Genomic DNA, 1936 nt, shown 5'->3' with positions numbered 1-1936 from the left:
CTGGGCTCCGCAAGGGGAGAGGCCACAGCAGGGAGAGGCCCGCTTACCCAAAAAAAAAAAAAAAAAAAAAAAAACTTTATAAAAAAAAATGTACAGGGAGGTTCTGTGCACTCTTTACCCAGCCTCCTTCAGCGTTAACATCTTGCATAACCGTCAGACATCTTGCATAAGAATACCAAAACCAGGAACTTGACATTGGTACAATCCATGGGCATATTCAGACTTCCCTGTTATGCGTGCATTCTGTGTGTGGCTCTATGCAGTGTTATCACTTGTAACTTAATGTAAACAGCACCACAACCAAAATAGTTACCTGAACCATTACCACAAGTCTCTCTTACGCCATTTTTTATAGCCACATCCATCCTCTCCCACTCCATTCTTAACTTAACCCCTGGCAACCACTAATCAGTTCTTCATTTCTAAAATTATGCTATTTCACAAATGTCGTATATGTGAAATTATGCTGTATTACGTATCCTTTGAGTTTTTTCACACTGCATAATATCCTTCAGCTTTATCCAAGTTGTTGCATATGTCAGTTGTCTGTTTCTTGTATTGCTGTATTTCATGGTATCATAGTTTACTATTCACCTGTTGAAAGACATCTGGGTAGTTTCCAGTTTTTGGCTATTACAAATAAAGCTGCTGTGAGCATTTGTATACAAGTTTCTGTGTGAAAATAAATTTTCATTTCTTTGGAATATGTGCTTAAGAGTGCAACTGTTGAGTTGCATGGAACATCCATTTTTAGTTTTAAAAGGATTCGCCACATTATTTTCCAGAGCAGCTGTACCATTTTACCTTCTCGCTAGCTATGTATGAAGGCTCAGTTTCTCTGCATCTTCACTCGGTATTTGGTGTTACCACTATTTTTTTATTTAGCCATTCTAATAGGGTGTAATGATAGCTTGTCGGGTTTTAATTTGCATTTTCCTAATAACGATACCTGTTTTAAAGATAACAAATAGTCCACCTTTTAAAAACTTTGTTCCAAAAAATAAGACTTTTTTTTTTTTTAGATGTTGGTAGGAGTTTATTAATTAATTTATTTTTGCTGTGTTGGGTCTTCGTTTCTGTGCAAGGGCATTCTCTAGTTGTGGCAAGTGGGGGCCACTCTTCATCGCAATGCGTGGGCCTCTTACATCGTGGCCTCTCGTTGTGTAGCACAGGCTCCAGACGCACAGGCGCAGTAGTTGTGGCTCACAGGCCTAGTTGCTCCATGGCATGAGGGATCCTCCCAGACCAGGGCTCGAACCCGTGTCCCCTGCATTAGCAGGCAGATTCTCAACCACTGCGCCACCAGGGAAGCCCAAGACTTTTTTTTTAAAAAAACGTCGTAGTATGTACTGAGCCATTTAAGTTTCAGACATTTTAGTACAGGCTTCCTTTTGGGAGGAGCTTTGTGTGTCTTTGGTAAAAAGGGGATTCCTAATAACGGAAACCAGCAGTTGAGGGATTAAAAGTATGATCCTGTCTTCATAAAAATAAGAATATAAGTGCCAGTGGTATTTAATATTTAAAACTTTTAGAAAGAGCACTTAGTTTGTATCTAATTCTCTTTATAGGTTCGACTGAGTGAAACAGACTTCAAAGTTATGGCACGAGATGAATTAATTCTCAGGTAAAATGTTCTTTTACCAAATAAAAATCTTTCTATAGAACATTATGTTGTGATTCTGTACTATAGTGTTTATGTGAGGTATTGTTTTGTTTTTAATGTTAATACATCCTCAAATCATTTAATATATTTTTTGAACCTCTTTCCTACGGCATATTTCTTCATTATATAAACATTGGGGAAAGCATAATGCTTTAAAGAACTAAAGCACTAGCTTGGGTAACTTCTAGACTGATAGGTAACTTGAATTTTTTTCTTGTATAGGGCAAATATTCAGAACTTTAATTTGAAAAGCATTTGTACTTCATGTGTATA

At 37.3% G+C, this 1936-nt stretch overlaps 1 protein-coding gene across 2 annotated transcripts in view; it reads left to right on the top strand.

Moving 5' to 3' along the window:
- Nucleotides 1–1936, top strand: part of WTAP (WT1 associated protein) — a 26229-nt gene that overhangs the window by 8306 nt on the left and 15987 nt on the right. For both annotated transcript variants that reach the window (XM_007461763.1, XM_007461764.1), the window contains one exon: nucleotides 1569–1624. In XM_007461763.1, the coding sequence (XP_007461825.1) occupies nucleotides 1569–1624 (56 nt within the window). The remainder of the gene's footprint in view (nucleotides 1–1568; nucleotides 1625–1936) is intronic.

The sequence above is a fragment of the Lipotes vexillifer genome, unplaced genomic scaffold (assembly GCF_000442215.2).
Source record: "Lipotes vexillifer unplaced genomic scaffold, Lipotes_vexillifer_v1.1 scaffold1594, whole genome shotgun sequence".
Taxonomy (NCBI): domain Eukaryota; kingdom Metazoa; phylum Chordata; class Mammalia; order Artiodactyla; family Lipotidae; genus Lipotes; species Lipotes vexillifer.
The sequence above is the reverse complement of the archived record's forward strand: the minus strand, read 5'-3'. Positions and strand labels throughout refer to the sequence as shown.